We start from the raw sequence: 16,695 nt of genomic DNA on the forward strand, positions 1-16,695 counted from the left end.
ATCAGAGCGAACCGGTGGCATCCAGTCGATGTATGCTTCAGGTATAAAGTTGGTCTCATCAGACTCCACCTGGGCTTTCCTCTTCTCGAGGGTACCAGGGCATTTTCGTTGGCCGGGTTGTCCAGTCCTGCCAATGGAGGCAAGCTTCCTCACCTTCTTTGGAGGTTTCTGGAACCCTACAAACAAGGCAAACAGGTTCTCCTCTTCTTGGTTCAGCTCTTTTTCAACTTTTTGGAAGAACTCCACACAAAGCCACACAATCAAACTCACGTCCAATTTTTTTGTTAAAACAGACAAAATCCCTATGGAAGTTATGAAAAAACAGACTCTGAAATAAGTAGCAAAATTACTACCACTATTTGTATGCTGTGTTGGTATCAAGGGGAGAGAAAATGTGACAAGTTAGCTTTGCTGGAAAAAAAAAAAAAATTGCAACCTTGCTGCAGATCCTTGTTACTCAAAACAAAACAAAACAAAACAAAACAAAAACTTTGTGGATTCAGGACAGAATGCATAAAAAAATTTTCAATATGTCAAAGAAACCTTAGTAAATGTCAGGTGTATTTCCAGGTCTATTCAGTCCTTTGTAGGAAAGTTTTTTACTCTCAACAGTTCCATCAATAGGAATCTGTTGAGACCTTTTCTCCCTATATTTCCGGAAACAATTTCTGTAGGTGTTAAACAATTCTACAATATTACAAGGTGACAATCACCATTGACAATTTACATACATACCAGATACTACTGTTAACATTTTGTACATACCAAAGTTTTACCATTTTCCCAAGTGGCAATGCTTCCCTTTCAGTTTTACTTCATTAGGTAAAAGCCAAATAGAACAAATTCATGTAATGCTTTCCCAGGAGGAAAAGGAGAAACTTCGTGGAGTGTCTCAGGAGCTCTACTGAGGTTCCACAAAATTTCCTTGCATCAGTCAAATGACAGGCCACCAAATTTGTACTTGAATTTAGATTTCTGGGAAGCTTTGCCATAAATATCAGAAAATTAACAGAAACAACAATATTCAATCTCTATGAAGGCACCGGCTTAGTTCAGTAGCACAATGTTGACAATCAAACCATAACTTTTTGTTTTTCTCATAACTGGAGACTTTTTTTTTTTTTTTTCAACATCTATGGGCACCATGTATACCAATTTGTCGATCACTGGAGGTCAAGACGGTTAGACACAAGGACATACTGACAGACAACATATAGACACAAAGAGCTCTTTAGTTACCATTCATCACGCGTGGGATATCCCGTGCAACTGCAGTTTGTCTGATAGGCCAAAGTAACAATAAAAAAACAAGCAGGGAAACAAAAAAACTTCAAAGTAAAAAAAAAAAAAAACAAAAGTTGATAGGAAATAACAAAATCAAGATTAAAAACCTTTGTATGGAAGAAAAAAAAATACTGTCAGCATATGCATGATCCTAGATGTTATTTCACATCTCCTAAACTTTGCAAGGAAGAGATTGGTTAGAGCATGGTAGTTTTTTTTCTTCTCAGGGTTTCTTCAGAAAAAAAAAAACGAGTTCTTGGGTATCCTGCAACAATAACTGGAAAAGAAGTCAGTAACATTCAAGTTTCTTTCTGTTTCTTAAATAAATATCTCAAGTCCTCAATGGGTTCACAAGACCAATGGGACTTCGTCTCTGGGTCCGTTCCTTCTGGCGCTTTCTTAACTCTGGAATGATGTACCCAGGGTTTTATTCCTGCAAGTTTTAGAGAAGTATGTGTGCTTAGCAAAACGTCATATGGACCGGTCCATTTTTCTGACAACTGGTTTTGGGCATCCCCACTCTGCCAGGTCTTCAGTAAGACCTGATCTCCAGGTTTGAAGGGATGCAATGGTTGATCAGGAGGCATAGAGATCCTTGAGTTTGCAAAGTTATGAATTACTGCCAGAACCTCCTGGATGTGTTTCACATATTGTGTGATCCGGCAATCTTGAGCTATTTCTGGACTGGCTTTCAGAACCGAGGCCTGGAAGGGTCTTCCAAACACAATTTCAAAGGGGCTTAATTGTAGCCCACTTCTGGGTGCCACTCTTATGCGGAGGAGGGCAAGGGATAGTACCTGGTCCCAACGAAGCTGTGTTTCTTGGCACAGTTTCGCCAAGGTTTTCTTTAAGGTGTGATTCATTTTCTCCGTTTGTCCAGAAGACTGTGGTCTCCATGCAGCATGCAATTTCCAGTTGATCTGTAACGCGCTGCTTACTGCATGAGTAACATCAGAGACAAATGCTGGCCCATTATCACTCTGGATAGAATCCGGCAACCCAAAGCGAGGAATTATCTCCTTTAGCAGCTGTTTTGCAACCTCAGAGGCTTTTTCCGTCTTTGTGGGAAATGCTTCCACCCATCCCGAGAACGTATCCACAAAAACCAACAGGTATTTGAAGTTGCCCGTTGTTCTAGGCATTTGTGTAAAATCCACCTGCCAGTCCTCAAAAGGGCACTTGCCTCGATATTGAACCCCAACGGTTCTGGGGTGGGAGTCAGTCTTGGGGTTATTCCTGGCACATAGTTGACAACCTCGGGTGATCCGTTGTGCTGTTCTATGCAAATATGGTCCCTTCAAATATGGGCGCACAGTTTCTAATAAGGCATCTCTCCCATAGTGGGATCCTTCGTGAAGATGTTTTAGCACCGGATATACCAGGGCCTCCGGGAGGAGTATCATCCCATGGGAGTTTACTCTCCAAGTAGAGCTGGGGTCAAACTCAGTAAATCCCCATGCACGAGCTCTCTCCTCATCCCGCTCGGTGTATTCAGGAGCATACTGAGTCAGGTCCACAAGAGGGATGAGTGCACCCTGGAGGGCAGAACGGGCAGCGGCCTTAGCTGCCCGATCAGCTGCCCTGTTGCCCTTTGCCAAGTCAGACCCACCCTTTTGGTGGCCAGGACAGTGCATCACCGCGACAGCTGATGGTAAAGCCACTGCCTTTAACAAGGCCAGGATTTCTAATGGGTGTTTGACATCCTTGTTGCTAGCCGTAAGAAGTCCCCGCTCCTTCCAAATGGCCCCATGCATGTGGAGAATCATAAAAGAGTATTTTGAGTCGGTAAATATATTGACTCTTTTACCTTTTGAGAGTTCCAAGGCACGGGTCAGGGCTATTAATTCGGCTTTCTGTGCTGATGTACCTGTCGGAAGGGCCTTGGCTTCCACGGTGTTCTGGAGTGTCACCACTGCATATCCAGCACATCGACGGCCTTGATCCATAAAGCTGCTGCCATCTGTAAATAACTCCCACTCTGGATCCGGCAGAGGCTGGTCCGTTAGATCTGGTCGGCTGGCATACACTGTGTCTATGGTTTCTAAACAGTTATGGATTAAAGTGTCATCCTCAAGTCCGTCTGCATTGCTTGGAAGCAGTGTGGCAGGATTCAGGGAATTAGAAACCTGCAGTTTCACATTAGGATTGTCCAACAGAGCTGCTTGATATTTTCCCATTCGCCCAGCGGTTAACCAAAGTCCACCCTTCTGCTCCAGCAATGTCAAAACCTGATGTGGCACACACACAGTGATGGGCTGACCCAATGTAAACTTCTCTGCCTCGTGTAGGAGGTCACAAGTGGCAGCCACAGCACGCAAGCATGAAGGCCATCCCTTAGTGGTGTGGTCCAACTGTTTGGACAGATATGCAACGGGCTGCATTTCTGGTCCCAACAATTGGATCAGCACTCCTAGGGCAACCCCCTGTCTCTCATGTACATAAAGTCTGAATGGCTTCCTAAGATCCGGAAGTCCTAATGCTGGTGCTGAAATCAACTTTACTTTTATTTCATCAAAAGCCTTTTGACATTCCGGAGTCCAAGACAAAGGTTCAGAGTCCAGGCCTTTGAGAGCATCATATAAAGGTTTTGCTATTAGTCCAAAATTAGGAATCCAAATCCTACAAAACCCAGCCATACCCAAAAATCCGCGCAACTGTCGCCGGTTACTGGGGATTCTAAGGGCTGAAATTACCTGTTTTCTTTCCGTCATCAGGCTCCGTCTGCCTTTCTTGATTTCAAACCCCAAATACGTCACAGTTTGTTTGCATATCTGTGCCTTGTTAGGTGACACCTTGTAGCCACATTTTGCCAGGTGGTTCAGTACCACTATGGTATTTTCCAGACAAGATTCGTAGTCTGGACTTGCAATCAATAAATCATCTACATATTGCAATAAGACACCCTGGTTTAGTTGAACCTTCCTGAGATCCCTGGCCAGTATTTCCCCAAAAATAGTTGGGGAGTTCTTAAATCCCTGTGGAAGCACGGTCCAGCAATACTGGAGAGTGCTCTTGGACTTAGGGTCCTGCCACTCAAAGGCAAAAAGCAGTTGATCCTGGACATCAATTGGAATACAGAAAAAGGCATCCTTCAGGTCTAATACTGAAAACCACCCATAGTCACCAGGTATGGCAGTTAATAGGGTGTATGGATTAGGCACAGTGGGATGTAAATCCTGAACAATGTCATTAATAGCCCTTAAATCTTGGACAAAACGGTACTCGCCTCTATGGGGTTTCTTCACTGGCAGAATTGGAGTATTGTACGGTGAGCGACAGGGCCGAATGAGTCCAGATTGAAGGAACCTTTTCAATACTGGCTCAATTCCTCTCAAGGCCTCCTCCCTTAAGGGGTATTGTTTCCTTCTCGGGGTTTTGCTCCCCTCTATCACTTCTATCTTTACAGGCTCCGCATTTTTCGCACGTCCTGGGGTTCCATCAGCCCATACCCCTTTACTTACTCTTTCAACAATTTCTGGAGGTAAAATTTCACTTTTTGGTGGAGCATCTTGAGTAAGCAACATCTGGAACCGCAGAGCATGCTCTGGAGGAAGCTGTAGGTGAAGCCTCTGATTTTTGGGTGAGAATATAATTCGTGCATTGAGCTTACTTAAAAGGTCACGACCAAGGAGAGGGATTGGACACTCTTCCATGTACAGGAAGCTGTGCTGGAGCTGTGTGGTGCCTAGCCGGCACTCCAAAGGTTGCAGGAAGGGTGTCTGTTGTGACTTTCCTGTAACTCCAATGACTGCTGCAGTCTTTTTGCTCATTTTAGTTAATTTCGAATTCAAAACTGAGTATGTTGCTCCAGTGTCCACCAAGAAATCAATCAGGCGATCCCCCACAGCGAGGGTTACCCGGGGCTCCGAGGGGGTTATTTTGATGGGTTTAAGATCTAGTGGAACCCCTGGGCACCCCTATTCTTCATCTGAACCTTCTCCATGAACTATCATTTGTCTCCTTTCCTCCACACTTGGGTCCCGATTCCTTCTACTCTGTCTATATTCCCTCCTATCTTCACCTGAGACCCTACTCTGTGCTGTCACTGGTCTCCTGTCCTCTGTGCTGGGCTCTCGATTCCTTCTACTCTGTCTATATTCCCTCCTATCTTCATCTGAGCCTCTACTCTGTGCTCTTTCCTCTCTCCTTGGTTCCTGGTTCTGTGTACTCCTCCTATATTCCCTCCTGTAACCCCTACGTGAATCATCCTGTCGTGGTGTCCTCGGTCTTCTATCCTGTCTGCTGGAATTACTGCGTCTGCCTCTGTCCTGTAACCTGGGACAACTGTCCTTCCAATGTCCCTCTTCCCTACAGAAAGCACACTGATCTCTTCCTAGGGGTTCACGTCTCTGTCCATTACTGTTATCCCGAAACTCTGGCCTGTGCTCTCTTTGTACAAAAACAGTCGCAGGTTTCGGTCTCCTGTCCTCTCTCCTGTTCTCTCTATTATTATAAACCTTAAATGCTAAGTCCACTACCTGGGAAGGACTCATCTCTGTGACGCCGTCTATCTTTGCTAACTTTCTCCTTATGTCTGGAGCACTATTTGTGATGAACGCCACAGTGAGCACATGAGCATTTTCTGGGGCATCTGGATTTAAATCCGTGTGGTCTGAATACGTCTGAATAATCCTCTCAAGGAATTCAGATGGATCCTCATTAGCCCCTTGTGTAAGTTCCAATATTTTATTAAAATTTTTTTGTTTGGGGATTCCCTGCTCCAGTCCTGCCAATAAACATTTTTTATAGAGATCCAACTTCGCCAGTCCTCCATTGTTGGGGTCCCATTGAGGATCTACCTCTGGGACAGCAATCTCTGGCTTCGGGTTTTGGCTATCCTGTTGGTGGAGACGTGCAGCCTCTTCCCTGGCTTTCCTCACTACTATCCTCCGCTCATCTAGACCTAGTAAAACATGTAACATCATCTGTATATCTGCCCAGTTAGGGCGGTGGGAGAGAAAAACGGAGGCAAACAAGTTCGCCATCCTCTTAGGAGCCTGCCGGTACGAGGGAACAGAGTTCCTCCAAGTTAGGAGGTCCCCGGTGCTAAAAGGATGGTGTGACCAAAAGTACCCAGCAGGTTTCCCCTCTGCATTAACGCCACCTATCGGCAGCTGGCGAAGAGGAAACTGTCCTGCCTCAGGGCGATCGTTCCTGCCAAAATGGGTGCCGCTCCTAGTGTGGGGAGGAGATGCCATGATAACTACCTCCCTGGAGGGCAATGGAGGCTGTGAAGCCTCAGGAATCTGTACAGGAGGGGCCTCAGGAGGGGCCTGGTCACCTGGTGAAGGCCCTTGTCCTGAAGCCTCAGGAATCTGTGCGGGAGGGGCCTCTTCACGTGGAGAAGGCCTTTGTCCCGATGAGTTTAAGGTATTTAGCATATGAATCTCTTCCTCTTCTTCTATATCTGCCTTTCTGCAGTCCTCATGGGAAGGAGAACATTTATCTCTTCTCTGCACCATTATGCTAGCCTTTTTCTGCGTCATATCCCATTCATGGAGGGCGGCCTGTATCTGGTCCTGCACACTTTTAAAGGCGGACTCAAAAATGTTACGATTTTCGTCCCTCACACTGCCAATAGCTGAATCAAAAGCCTGATTTTGTCGTTGCACTTGATCCTGCATGCTTTGAAAAGCTGACTCAAAAGTCTGATTTTGTCGTTGCACTTGATGCTGCACGCTTTGAAAAGCTGACTCAAAAGCCTGATTTTGTTGTTTCATCGCTAAGTTAAGAGCTTGAATTTGTTGCAGCACATTCTCAGTATGTGAAGTACAACCACTACTTCTCATAGAAACAAAAATGTAGCACATGGCGCCTATGCACATTACCAAAAAAACACCTAGAAGCACAGACTGCAAAGGGATGGCTTGTAAACCATTCATATATGTATACAGAATTAAAATCACGTGCCATAAGCTAGGTCTAATCCAATTATTTACACTTATCAAACTGGTGGTAATATTTAATGGAAAAAGGCTACTTAAATTCAAGGCCGGAAAAAAACTGAAAGAACTCAAGTTAGGGATTAAACTGCTGAAGTTCATGGTTGAGGCCGCGTTTGGGTCAAAACCACACCCACAACGGCCCTATGCGCGGGGGAAAAAAAAAAAACTTTTCAAGACGTGAAACAAAGAGTTTCACTGCGAGTCCTGCAGACCTAATGCGCTTTTATGGTGACCAACGCAAGAAAAATTACTTTGGGCTGGTCAACCACGGGTGAAGTTGCAAATCACGTTGGGCGCCAAGCTGTTATAGAGCAACCCCGATATTAAACGGGTTCCTGGCTGTGGGTCCTCACCCGCGCGCTTTAAAGAGACTTATGAATACTCTACTACAGACACACACAAAAGGGTTAATAAAAGGTTTATTTACAAGAGAAAAAGAAAATAAGGAAAAGGTACAACTTAGGGACAAAATAGGGAAATAAAGTCTTTAATGCGTCCTACCCGATCCGACGACCTGGAAACCCAAAGTCACTCTCAGAGCTGACCGGACGCTGCGAGCTGGCCGAGAGCCCAAAATGGAGAGAGCCCCCCAAAGCCCACGTGTCTGCCTTTTGTATCCACCTGGCTGCTTAACCCCACCCTCAGGTCCCAGCCACCTTCCCTTTGGTGGTGATGGGATTTGGAGTTCCCAGTGTCTTTGGCTTTGACCTGGGGTGGGGGTGGAGTCCACAAAGCCTATATGGAATTTGCTTTGGGACATCCTTTTCCCCCTAACAGATAGAGGGGGAAGCTTTGGGGAGAAGGAACTGGGTGCTGTAAAGAGGGGGGTCAATTCGGCTTTACTACTTCTCCTGCACACTGAAGGGACCTTTCAGCTGTTCCAGCTGGGTTCTCAACTCTTGGAAAGAAGGAGCAACAAGGCTCCAAGGTGGAGACATTAGAGCATGTGCGGGCCCGAGGCTGAGGCAGCGTGGCTGACTGAGGGCCACAGCAGGCAGGAGGTTGTTAGGGGGAAAAGGCGGTCCCAAAGCAAATTCCATACAGGCTTTGTGGACTCCACCCCCACCCTCAGGTCCCAGCCACCTTCCCTTTGGTGGTGATGGGATTTGGAGTTCCCAGTGTCTTTGGCTTTGACCTGGGGTGGGGGTGGAGTCCACAAAGCCTGTATGGAATTTGCTTTGGGACCGCCTTTTCCCCCTAACAACAGGAAAGGAGGAGGTGCCCTACCCCACCCAAGGGAGGGTGGAGCTGAGCAGGAAGAGAAGAAGCTGCAGAAGAGACTGAGGAAGGAAGCAGGATGGAGCCAGAAGGAGACCTGGAGGAGGCGCATGGAGCCTAGAGACACGTGAAGAAACTGTGCTTGTCTTTTGGTCGTGGACTGGGTGACACAGATGTGGGTGAGACCCGTGGGGAGGTGACCATGGCAGCTTTTATCTTGATGTTGATTTTGCTCTTTTCCTTCCGGAAAAGATTTTGCTCCTTTCCTTGTCCGGTTGTTTGTGACCCTTTTCTGTGGGTCCCCACTGGAAGATGCTTTAGACTTGTGGCAGGCTTTGGGGCCTTGTTCTGGGCCGATCCCATTTGGATGGAGTTTTACCCACGAGGGGACGGATAACTTTGGGTGCTTCATTTAGAAACTAGACTCTTTGCCTTACCTGTATTGTTTCCTAGTTTTATTAAAGTTCCTTCCCATTAAAGTCTCATATGTTTTGTGTTGATGCGGCGGATGGCAGAACCCATTTAGAATAGGCAGGGTTGCGGGGTTTTGGGCTACCCCTCTCCCTGTCCTATAACAAGGTGATGTGTCAGGCCCTGCTTGCGCCTGCTAGAAAGATCTCTCCTCTGACCCCTTGGTTGTCAGCACAGGCCTCGACTACCCGCCTCCTCCATCCTGTAGGAATGAGAAGCTAAAGATGGTGGCATTTTAGGAATTTGCCTACACCCAGAAATCAGGCCTCAATGCCTGGGTGCTTGGAGGTGGCAAGAGGGTGGGGGAGGGGCAGTGCTGGGTTCCCCCCTTCCCCCAAGTCAGGAAAAGCAAGCAGTTCTAGCTTTTCTCTTAAAACTAGTTTTATTTAAGCATTGCGTGCCAGGGGAGACTCAGGCTACCTGGCCCTCACCCTGTTCTCCATCCCCCCTGGGAGCTTCGCTCCTCACTCTGGAGTCTGGTCCTTTTCCCGCCAAGTGGTGAATTTGATCTGCTTGGTGATTTTGGACAAGACCTGGGCCTGCGCTTCCCCGCAGCGCTCCAGCATTCGCGCATCCCACGTGTACTCGGGGGAGAGCACCTTGGTGGGCTTGTGGGCCAGCAGGTACTTGTTCAGGTGGCTCTCAGCGCGGCGCACGGCCTCCACATGGTTGGCTCGGTCCAGCGCCATGGCCTCGTGGCAGGCCCTGGTCAGCCTGTACACCTCCGGCACCGACCCCCCGAAGAAGGAGCCTGTGTAATAGAAGTCGCCCTGGCCCTTGGGGATGTGGGCCTGGGACTGGGGCCGGCGTTCGTACTGGAAGGATTTCCGACTGCGCCCCAGGTAGCCGGGGTGCAGGGCGGCGAACAGCGAGGACAGGATCTCCACGCCCACGTGGTTGCTGAACTTCGAGCTCACGTCGGCGCACACGAGGTAGCGCACCTCCCGCTGGAAGCGCTCCCTGGAGAAGGCGCTGAGCAGCTGCATGCGCTGCGTGGACGCGTTCTGCCCCCCGGCCAGGCCCGGGACCTCGAGGACCACGGTGCGCCTGCCGGGCTGCAGGCTCACGTCGGGGACCGAGTCCGGCCTGTCGGTGAAGATGTAGTAGTTCACTCTGTGGTTCGCCATGAAGAACATCTCCGCGGTCTCCAGGAACACCCTCAGGCAGGACACGTCGCTTCCCAGGGCAAACACAGTGAGGCCGATGGTGGCGTTCTGGAGCCGGAACTGGTGGTCCAGGATTTTGGTGTTGAAAGTCCCCTCCCAGATGATGGGAGCCAGCCACGGGGTCATGACCAGCACGTCTCCCCGAGAGGGCGTCAGCACATCTGGCTGGGGATACACCAGCTGCCATAATTTTATAATCTGCAGGCTGTGCGTTTTTCTGACAACAGTGCTTGGCCCTGAGAGGGTGCTTCGCAGCTTCTGGATTCCTGGTTTCAGGTAGCAAGAGCCGAAGATGGCCAGGGCAACAGCTATTAGGAGAAGATACTGAGAGCAACTCTGTGTCCCAGCCAGCCTGCGCAGGGCCCCGGCCATGGCTGTCCCTTCACGCCACTAGGACGCGCGTCTCCCTTGACTGCCTACCTTGGTGATCGCCCCGCCGCAAGGTGAGGCGGAACCTCTGACCCCAAAGCACCGTCCCCCGAGACCCAGCTCACTGCTCCTGCAGTCTGGCCTCCCCGGAGCCCTGACCCCAGTGAGTGACCCCCTGGGCATGCGGGCACTCAGGGTGCCCTTGGAGAAAGACGGGATCTGAGCCGACCTCGATAAAAGCAGTTTCTCTTTCAGGTCATGTCACAGTAACCAGTGGCAGGTGTTGGTCAACACCCAGCTAGCATTTGGGGGCCAGTATGCAGGACCCAAGGGAGGCCACTGACAGGTAAAGGACAGAGATTGTGATGAAAGCAGGCAGGACAGTGGCCACCAGAGGGCCCGGCCAGGAGGGCAGGGCCCAGGATCAGCCTCCCCTTTACACTCACTGCCAGTGAGCTAAGCACGGGTTTCCTGAAAAACCCCTGAAGACAAGATCAGACTATCTTCAAGGTCACCTTCACCTGGCGATAGGCTAACACACATCCATTCTTCAGGACATCCGATTTTGGAGCCAGGTGGAAGAAACAGAAGACCTGCAGATGGAGGCTGGCTTTCCCTTTTTCCCTTCTAAATTAATTGAAATCCACCAAGCATTTGACCTAGCTAGCATTATGTTTCTTATTTCAGCTTCCCTTTCTGTGGTTTCCCTGTATTTCTGTTTGGCTGTATTCCCTTCCCTTATTGAAACAGGACGCAAGTGCCTTTGATTCCAGCACATGGTGCAAGGAGTCCAGGCTTTTGGGGGTGCAAGTTTCTCTTTGCCAACACTCACTGCCAGGTTGGGGGCAGAGTCATTCATGTATGCTTCAATCACTCGTGTGTGTGTGTGTGTGTATGCACGTGTGTGCCATCCATGGAGATGCTACCAACAAAAATGATCGACTTGCAGTTGTTGGACGGCCTGAAGCACAATTCCAGCTCCAGGAATGGGACAGCTTTGGTTAGGAATTCTCAAGAGAGAGACATCTTGTTCTTCCCACCTAGAGCCATGGCCACCACAGACTTGTATCATCGTCATCCTGGCCAAGTGGGTTTTTATTTTTTTTAAGTCTTATTTATTTATTTTTAAAGATTTATTTATACAAGAACCGGGGTGCAGGCCAGATGCGCAGGAGGGTGAGAGGATTCACCAGAGACAGAGTGGGGAACAGAACAGGCAGACGGATCGAAATACACTGCTGAGGGGAGCAGCAGGCGAGACAGGAGAGGTCTGCTGCACCATGTGGGTAGCTCCCTGGCCAGCCGGGATTGAACCCGAGCTGCAGAGGCTGTGGACAGCTTCATAGCGCTGTGCTCAACCACCTGCACCACTAGGGGAGGCCCTTATTTTTATCATGACACATTACTGAATTTACTGTCCTCTTCTGGAAAACTCAGCTTTGTGTGGGAATTTCCAGGCTCACCAAATCTTTTCTGCCTCAGCACGTAGGGCCTTATTAAAACTGAGCTTCTGAGCCTGTAGGGACAGACAGACACTCCAGGGTAAGCTGCAGATTCATCTCTCACTTAATCCCTAAATTTATCTGTTTATTCTCTGAGGAAATCCCTTAACTGATACCAGCTCATAACTGCATGAAAAAAAAATTTTTTTGCATGCATACTATCCATGAGCTGGAATTCTTAAATATACTAAAATTGGAAGCTTTCTAATTTGTCATATTGCTAGGAATAAAGTCCAGTATCTTACTGTTTAGAGGGCACTTTATTACATGTTGGTTTAGGCGATTCTTCCAGCAGTTGCTTTGTGGCCAGTGTTGATCCTATTTCACAAATAACTTACCCAGACTCAGGTGTTTATTGATTTCTGGTGGTTCTATGACTTGAGGTGGCAAATAGAGCTGTTGAGCTGAGAGCAACAACACCCAAGAGAATATTAGGAATTAAATTCAGAAGAAGAAAAAAGAGGAGGAGAGAAAATGAGTAAGGATCCAGAGTTACACAGGGAGGTGTGTGGCTTAGTGGCCGGACAAATCTCTTGAGGGTCAAACCCACATTAGCTTGAACTTAAACTCCATCCCTAGATTGGAAAATATTTTCACCTCACTGAATGTTCTATCTATCACCTGGGGCTAATCATCCCTAAGTATGTCACATGACCAAAGTCTTGTCATTTAAAATAGATTAACTGCAGCAATTTTTGCATTCCAAGTCCGTGGCAAACCTTTAAAAGTTGTTTTGGACAATTACCTTAATGGAAATCATTGACTATTCAAGGTGAAATGCTGTTTTAACCTTCAGGGAATTTTCCAGAAATTAAGAAAAATGGGGGACCTCCCTGGTGGTGCAAGGGGTTAAGCATTAGCACTATGAAGCTATAGGCAGCTACTGCAGCACGAGTTCGATCCCCGGCCAGGGAGCTACCCACATGGCACAGCAGACCTCTCCTGACTCACCCGCTGCTCCCCGCAGCAGTGTATTTCAGTAGATCCACCTGTTCTGCTCCCACCTCTGTCCATGGTGAATCCTCTCACCCTCTACCTCTGGCCTGTACCCCAGTTCTTGTATGCATAAATAAATCTTTAAAAAAAAAAAGAAAAATCACTGTACTCAGCGTCAGAGAGAGGAATTTTGAACTTACATGCATCACTCTGGCAAGGAGGGTTGAGTGACCTGTGATCTGATGAGAAAAGACACGTGTCGGGAGAAACCTCGGAGAATGAAGAATCCCAGAAATAAAGTAGGTGGTAGGACTCTATAGAGGGTCATGGCCAGTGAGAAATCCAGGATGGGGACAGCAATGGTGCTTTAGCATAGTGATGGCCAGTGGTCAACTTTTGTCACCTATGGTGGAGTGTCATTTCCTACTATTAACCTAAACTTCCAAGAAAAGTCTCCCGACCATGACAGACTGGATGGAATGGTTCCTGGGGGAATGAAGGGCATGACATGAGGTCAAGTGCATCCGTGAGAACATGGCATCCACAATAATGACAAGAGCAGTAATGACAGTCCACATCATGGTGTGCTTTATGCAGAATCCCACAAAGAATCTTCAAGAAACCCTGGCCAACATGTGACATCATGCCTATACAAAAGAAGGCTCACAAATCCAATCGTGCATGAAAGGGCTCAATGTTGCAAGTCCTCATGGAAAAGAGAATGCAATGTGTTAGGGGATCTCCCTCCACAGCCACCAGGCAAAAAAAGCCGAGAAACTCTTGCCAGTGCCATGGAATCAGGCACTGAGGTGCCTGCAGACACAGCAACTGGGGGCGGGGGGTGCATTTTTAAGCAGCCTCTCGGAATTCAGCCTGGAATAGTCGCCCAATGGCCAGGCACATCTGGTGCCATACTCCTACAACCTGCAGCAAGCCATTAGGGGGTGCTAGAAATTTCTGTCGGGGTCCAGCCTCTGAGCTGAGCTTACCCTTTGCCACTGACACTTTTTCTCACCCTCTCAGCAGGTGTGTTTTTTCTGTCACATGTTCCCATGCTGTGTCATTAGTATCAGGCCAAACAGTGCAGGGTCTGCCATGAGCAGATAGGTGGGCGAGCTCTCCAAAGTTCATCCTTCACCCCCAGGACTGGACAGTGACAGATCACCCTTCACGGCAACTTTCCCGGCAAGTCCTGCCTGTCCTCGTCCCTGGCCACAGCTTTGTTCCCTCCTGGCTGAGCTCACCCACTGTCCTAGGCACCCCTTTGGGCCTTCTCCCAGGCAGCTCCACCTGGAGACAGGGCCTTCACCTCCACATGCTGCATCAACCCCACGAGGACATCTCCCATCAGGCAGACCCAGCACTCCTCAGGAGGGATGTCCTGAGGGGCTCTCTGAAGAGGCCACTGCTGTCTGCTTGTCCCTCAAAGTGGCCACTCAGGAGCAGGAAAGATCCCTAACTCTGATGCTCCTCCAACACCTGGCCAGGTGGTCACTTTGATGAGACCCAAGTCAGCCAATCTCCTTCCAGATCCTTTCTCAATGGCGACTGAGCCAAAGACACCAGGTGCATGAAGGAAAGGGATGTCGAAGGAGGAAGACAACCAAAAGGTGTCTGGAAGGCAGGGCTGTCAGCAAAGGGGTTCCTGGTGGAAGGGCACCATCAGCATTGACAGTTCTGGGGCAAATGGGGTGAACAGAGATTTGGGAGCAGTCCCAGTCTCTCTGATGAGAAACCTCTAGTCCAAAAGGTAAGCTTATGTAAGACTTCACGGACGTCTCCCATGAGCTCATCCACCAAAGGCCATGCCATCACCGACTTAGATGGCCCCGCTGCGGGGCGCAGCCCCTTTGCAGGACTGATCCAGATGCCCCAGGGTGCTCTGGATCCATGATGGCCTAGGATCTGCTGTCCAAGAGGCTGCAAGAGGGAGAGCTCAAAGGCCACCGACTCAGCTCTGCAGCCTTCTTGAAGTCACAGAAGGAAAGCTTTCAGGTCCTCGGTAGGTTCTGGAAACAGAAAATTTCAATGCCACTATTTTCACCATGACTAATGCTACTGCCACTTTGTGGGGTCAACGTGAGCCCCCCCTTACATCCTACCTTCCTGCGTGGTCATTGGTGAAACCTCAGCTGGGAGAAGAGCACAATGCCTGTGGGCCCTCAAGGCTGGAGGACAAAACTGAAGCCACTGCAGACAGGAATTGCACGCAGCCTGTTCTCGCTTTGTTGCCAGGACAGCTTCCAGATGCTACCAAGTTAGTGGTCGCTGACCTGTCTCTTGGGCTACTGATCCTGTCTGCCCCTACGCCAGCTATCAGTCATGGGACATGAGGCACAGATTCTAATTCTCTTTCTGTTGCTCCTTCTGCTGTTTTTCACTTTCCATTCCAACCCATAGTTGGGGTTTTACTTAATAATGACAACAGGGGCCCTTTGCATCCCAGTCCCTCAGCCAAAATTACAGGCCCTTCTACCTCTCAGCATATCTGCTAGTACCACAGCCCTCTACTTAAAGCCTGCCTTCCGCAGAGCTGAGTCATCCACACCTATTTGTGTGAATTCTCCTCCTTTTGCCTACAGATTTCTCTTCAAGTCCCCTTCAGGCAGCCCTGTCTGCCTTAGCCAGTTCATCACTGCTTCTGCTGCCCTGCCAGTCGGCCTGTCTGCACACCAGACCTCCTAGGGTGCTTTGGATACTGAGGTAACTGACATGGACACTACCACAACGCAGTGTCAGCTCCCTCTGATCTGACCAGGGTGATCCCAGCCTAGAGCACAAACCTCCTGCAAAGGTCACAGTTGCCACCAGCATGCCTGCTTTTATGGTTAGTAGCCCAAGCTGCAATTTCCGCCTTCTCTCTGGGGCAAGAACCACCCTTGCTCCAAAATGTGGGAGCCTGCAGTGGGGCAACCACAGGGAGCCGGTCTCCCCAGTGCGCCTGTCTTTTCTGGGCATTGATTCTGCCAGGGTCACCCCACTCCAATAATCACCACCTCCTCAGACTTGGCATCCAAGCCTGCCTTTGACGCTGATGAAATTGATATGGATACCATGCTCCACTCCAGCCTGCTCTCCCCTGGTCTCCTCTCGATAGCTTTAACAGCCCTTTAATTTGGGAAACCTGCTAGTCCCAGCAAAAGCTCCATGCTTAACTTCTACTGAGGCCCTGGAGCCTAAGAGCTGCACAACTCGATCAGACACTTCGGTGTGTCAACTTTGGCTTCCCTGACAGCACCCAGACCACCTTTGGTGGCACTTGACTCCTCATTGGTGAGGCCTCTCTTCGCTGCCACCAGCATGTTCAGCACCAAGGACAGTTGCCCAACTTTTGCCAACACCCCTGCCAACCCATGTGGATTTATGGGAGTTGTAGTGCCTTATAATAATAGGAGAAGTGGCTGCTTAGGGACCTGTGTATGACCCAGGTCTTGGCTCCACGTCTGGAACACTCAGCTTTGGAGCAAGGCCGTGTGGGGTACCCAGCAGCACAGCCTATGGCGGGAGAAGCTCGTATCCAAGCACCGGGGTCCTGTCAGCCTTTTGTGCCCCTGTTGCAACTGGAGTGGCCAACATTTATTAAAGCAAATCTGTCCTGAGGAACACTTTTCTTCCTACCTAGAACCTACAGCCAGCCCAGCCCAAGCACACATACTCCTATTAGGACTCAGTGTCACTGGGCAGGAACCTGGGCCCTACGTCACTTCTACCCTTCTATTCAAATCACCTGGAGCCAACCTATTACAGGAAAGGGGACAGTGTCACACCTGTGCTTTTTGTGCCTGCACCAGTCAAAGGGCCAGC

At 49.0% G+C, this 16,695-nt stretch overlaps 1 protein-coding gene across 1 annotated transcript; it reads right to left on the reverse strand.

The window, feature by feature from the left end:
* Positions 1 to 9,382: 9,382 nt before the first annotated feature.
* On the reverse strand, positions 9,383 to 10,456 carry LOC311185990 (histo-blood group ABO system transferase-like; the record flags this gene model as incomplete). The annotated part of the gene is made up of 1 exon (XM_084256875.1): positions 9,383 to 10,456. The coding sequence occupies one exon, from the start codon at positions 10,454 to 10,456 to the stop codon at positions 9,383 to 9,385; it is 1,074 nt and encodes a 357-aa protein (XP_084113001.1).
* Between the last annotated feature and the right edge of the window lie 6,239 nt (positions 10,457 to 16,695).

Source organism: Talpa europaea (assembly GCF_964194135.1).
Source record: "Talpa europaea genome assembly, chromosome: 16".
Lineage (NCBI taxonomy): Eukaryota > Metazoa > Chordata > Mammalia > Eulipotyphla > Talpidae > Talpa > Talpa europaea.